The sequence below is a fragment of the Rhagoletis zephyria genome, unplaced genomic scaffold (genome assembly GCF_001687245.7).
Source record: "Rhagoletis zephyria isolate East Lansing unplaced genomic scaffold, Rhagoletis_zephyria_1.1 Rzeph_scaffold_67902, whole genome shotgun sequence".
Taxonomy (NCBI): domain Eukaryota; kingdom Metazoa; phylum Arthropoda; class Insecta; order Diptera; family Tephritidae; genus Rhagoletis; species Rhagoletis zephyria.
This window is the reverse complement of record NW_016224953.1, coordinates 1-1,384: the sequence shown is the minus strand read 5'-3', so window position 1 is coordinate 1,384 and position 1,384 is coordinate 1. Positions and strand designations below refer to the sequence as shown.

The 1,384-nt window shown below is 41.3% G+C and overlaps 1 protein-coding gene across 1 annotated transcript; it reads left to right on the top strand.

The window, feature by feature from the left end:
• Window positions 1-72: 72 nt before the first annotated feature.
• Window positions 73-770, top strand: LOC108356947 (very low-density lipoprotein receptor-like). The gene is made up of 2 exons (XM_017608044.1): window positions 73-410; window positions 584-770. The coding sequence occupies exons 1-2, from the start codon at window positions 248-250 to the stop codon at window positions 748-750; spliced, it is 330 nt and encodes a 109-aa protein (XP_017463533.1). The 5' UTR covers window positions 73-247; the 3' UTR covers window positions 751-770.
• The last annotated feature ends 614 nt before the right edge of the window (window positions 771-1,384 follow it).

Sequence of the window (1,384 nt, the reverse complement as noted above, 5' to 3'; positions counted from 1 at the left end):
TGAGCGATCTTTACGCTGCGATCACTCGCCAAACACGCTCAGCCTCAGCGCGAGCTCATTTCGCTCATTTTTCATTACGTTAACACACGAAAAGTATTCATACGAAATATTCATTAAAACGTATAACTTCTGCTCTTTTTATCTTTTCTCTCGCAAACACTTTATTCTGCTCTCTTCTTACTCGGTATTTGTTTTGTTTTCGGCTCTTGTTTTTTTGTTTTTTTTATGGATTTATTACCGAAAACTAATGCTACCTTTGGATTTATGCTTGCGCTCAGTTGTACCGCAGCTGCGTTACTTTTGCCCAAAAGGCAAATTCACCTGCCACGATCTTTCCTGCATATCGATCGTGCATCGCTGTGATGGAACAACAGACTGCCCAAACGATCGCGCCGATGAGGAAGGCTGTCGTAGGTTGCCAACGAATTGCTTTGGGTTCCATTGTTTCAGTTTCACTTAATTTTTGAGTTCGGAGTTTTAGAAAATCAGTTGCTCCCTCTTCCTCTCGCTTGTATTAATATTGTCTATTTTCTGCATGTTTATCAAATTTTTTGTCGATTTTTGTATTGGAATTGTTGCCCAGCTTGCCTCTACGACCGTTGGATGTGCGACGATGGCACTTGCCTTCCCAAAGATGTGCGCTGCAATGGCAACATTGATTGCCCCAACGATGTTTCGGACGAGCGAAATTGTAATGGTGAGCAAAATGAATTGCTATTGAAAGCATTTGGATTTTACAGAAAGTTTTGAGGTGGCTTTAGGAATTTTAAGCTCTGCGCGATTTTCTAGAACTATTTTTTTGGGTACTTACCATTTTTTTTTTAATTTAAGGTATACNAATTTAAGGTATACAAGAATTTAAAGTTACACAATTTATGAAAGGTAAAAATAATAGAAAAAAGGTTTTTTCTTAACAGCGGTCGTCCCTCGGCAGGCAATGGCAAACCCCCGAGTGTATTTCTGCCATGAAAAACAGCTTCTCATAAAAATACAATCGCCGTTCGGAGTCGGCGTTAAACTGTAGGTCCCTCCTCTTTGTGTGACAACATCAAGGCGCACGCCACAAATCGGAGGAGAAGCTCGGCCAAACACTAACATATGTGTAAGCGCCAATCTATTATTATTATTATAAAAGTAGGCTGAGGAAACAAACGGCCTTACCAGAGTTGCAAATGAATTTAATTGTAGAACTTGTGCAACCCAAAACTTCCCGCCCACTCCTTTGCCCCTTTCGCCTACACGCAACACGGCATCGTGGCGACTTGCTTTTGTTCTCTCTTGCTCGTCGGTTGATGTCTCGCCATTTTTCTCGTCATTGTCATTGCTGGCAATTTGACTGTCAGCTTGCGGCGGCGCGCGGCAAAATATTTTTTGTTTATTTTTT